The sequence below is a fragment of the Pinus tabuliformis genome, chromosome 1_2, assembly GCF_031772625.1.
Source record: "Pinus tabuliformis cultivar Carrire ecotype Pingquan chromosome 1_2, CPIR1, whole genome shotgun sequence".
NCBI classification, from domain to species: Eukaryota; Viridiplantae; Streptophyta; class Pinopsida; order Pinales; family Pinaceae; genus Pinus; species Pinus tabuliformis.
In genome coordinates, this window is record NC_142298.1 from 701,796,031 (window position 1) to 701,798,537 (window position 2,507).

At 40.8% G+C, this 2,507-nt stretch overlaps 1 protein-coding gene across 1 annotated transcript; it reads right to left on the bottom strand.

Moving 5' to 3' along the window:
* Nucleotides 1-1,064: 1,064 nt before the first annotated feature.
* Nucleotides 1,065-1,469, bottom strand: LOC149207668 (uncharacterized). Its single transcript, XM_089398113.1, has one exon. It carries the CDS (start codon nucleotides 1,467-1,469, stop codon nucleotides 1,065-1,067), a length of 405 nt encoding a protein of 134 aa, XP_089254239.1.
* Between the last annotated feature and the right edge of the window lie 1,038 nt (nucleotides 1,470-2,507).

Below are 2,507 nucleotides of genomic sequence, written 5' to 3' on the forward strand. Positions count from 1 at the left end.
TAAATTTCAACATTGTCATTGAGTAAATCAGAAAAAATCCCCAGTATTTCCCTCTAAAAGGTAGCAGACGCATTACAAAGACCAAACAAAAGGACTCGGTAAGTGAATGTTCCCCAAGGGCACGTAAAGGTAGTTTTGTCATAATCCTCAGGAGCTATTTGGATTTGGTTATACCCACTAAACCCATTCAAGAAAGAGAAAAAAATCTTCCTAGCCAGGGTATCAAGAACTTAATCGATAAATGGCAGAAGAAAATGTTCATTCAAGGTTGCTTTATTCAACTCCCTATAGTCTACACAAATTCGCCATTTACCATTCTTTTTAGGAACGATGACCAGCGGGGATACCCACTGGTTGTCTGAGATTGGGTAAATAAATCCTGCATCCAATAACTTCTGGAGCTCCTCTTTGACAATGTTCTTCAAGGCAGGGTTCATCCTTCTTTGGGGTTGTCTCACGGGTCGACAATATTCTTTGATGTAAATATGATGAGTACACAAATCGGTGGGGATACCTTTCATATCAGTATAGTCCCATGTGAAATCTTCTTTATGTTCTCAAAGGATCTTCGGGAGTTATTCAATCTGGGCCAGTGAAAGATTCGGGTTGATATTCAATGTCTTCCCTGGCTCAATCTCCATCGGTATGTTGTCAGAAAGTGTTGTTACAGGAATGTCTTCACCTTCGGTTTCTAATCCGATAGTTTCCTATGTTTCATAGCTCATGATTGATTCCAAAAACTGTCGAGTTGGATCTGCAATAGCATGAGGGCTACTAATAAAAGTGTTGATAGTATCATCCTCTATCTCATTCTTAAAGCAAAGGGCTTGCCCCATGGTAAGCACTGGCTGGAGTTCCTGTTGTTCAGTTTTGATCCCATCCAAAGACAAAGAGTTCTGCTTTGGATTTTTCTATGAGCTTGGTTCAGCAGGGGGATAGAGAATAAGATTTTTCGTATTTTCCCCATTAGAAATTATCATGTTTCCTGACCGACATCTGATATAGGCATCAGCGGTTGCAAGCCACAGTCGTCCTAAAATAAGGGGATGACCACCAGCTAGGGACTATGTATGTAAGACTAGGAGATCAATGGGATAGCGCCAAGAATCCACTAAAATTGTTATGTCTTCCAATTTCCCTATCGGTCTAATTGTAGATCTGTCAGCTAGTTCTAAGACTGTAGGGGTTGGCTTAAGATCACGCAATCCCAGTGTAAGCATGGTTTCAGAAGTAATTACATTAATTGCAGTGCCCAAGTCTACCAGTACATTTGGAATATCTACCCCATTAATCTGAACTGTTAGAATTGGGTTCCCAGGATCCCCATATTTTACAGGCATAACCTTTCCCAGCATAATGTCAGATAATCTCCCCATAACATGAATTATAAGCAAATCTTTTGTTTTCTTCCCAGGTCTCTTAGAACAATATTCTCTGATAGTTTTAGCATAAATAGGTACATCTTTCATGGCCTGAAGCAGGGGGATTTTTACAAACAAATTCTGCAATTCTCCTAAAAGATCAAATTCTGGTTGAGGGACCCGTTTACTCAAGGCTAATCATTCTGGATAAGGAGGATTGGTTTGACAGGCCTAAGTAACAGTCAAATGAGAAGGAGAATGTTCCACAGATGGTTGGGTTGTCTCATCCCTGACTACTTGAGATTCTGGATTCTCATCGTCAAGATGTTCAACAATAATGGGCGATGTAGGAGCATTTACTACCTGGCCAGATCGCAGATTTATCTCATTAAACCCTGCGGTAGAAATGCTATATGAAGGAAGGTTGAGGGTGTCTTCTTGCTGAGTGTCCTTGTTGTTTGGATTCGGGTTTGGCTGAATAGGAATTTGAGGCTGAAGAGGAGGATTATTGGAGGGAACGTTAGAGGGTAGCTATAACTTCTGCAGCTATGTAGGTTGAGGAAATTGAGCAACAGGGGGAACGGGACTACACCAGCCTTGAGACCATGAAGAACTTGAATTAGGCTGAGGACACCATGGTTTCCAAGGTGGGTATTGATACTATTGAGGCCAAAAAGGAACTAACTAAGGATTCATATTATAATATTGAAAAGGATCCAGAGACGTACCTAGATTTAAGCCTGATGAACATCGCTGCCATGGTCTCTTAGAGCCCATAAAACATAGTTGATCTGGTTCTTCATTCGCCCCCTGAAATATTTCCTTTAGTGTTGGAAGCGATGGACATGTACCGGTGGAGTGACTCTGTTCACAAATAGCACATGTCTCTATAGTTTCTAGTGGACACTCCTTCAGTGAATGTTTCTTTCTACACCGTGGGCAAAAAATAGCCATAGTTCTTTCCAACTCCATATGTTTCTGCTTTGCCTGTAATGTGTCCATTTGGGAGGATAATGTACTTAGGATATCAGTTTTCAAATTATCCAGCAGGTTCCCAATTTCTTCTTTTGTGATTCCCCTGCTTGATGTTTTGAAAGTTTGGATTCCTTGTTTATTCCTTGTAGCTCCCCTTGAACATTGAATACA

Coding starts and splice junctions, on each gene's coding strand:
- LOC149207668 (XM_089398113.1), bottom strand. CDS start 1,469: ATGAAAGATGTACCTATTTATGCTAAAACTATCAGAGAATATTGTTCT.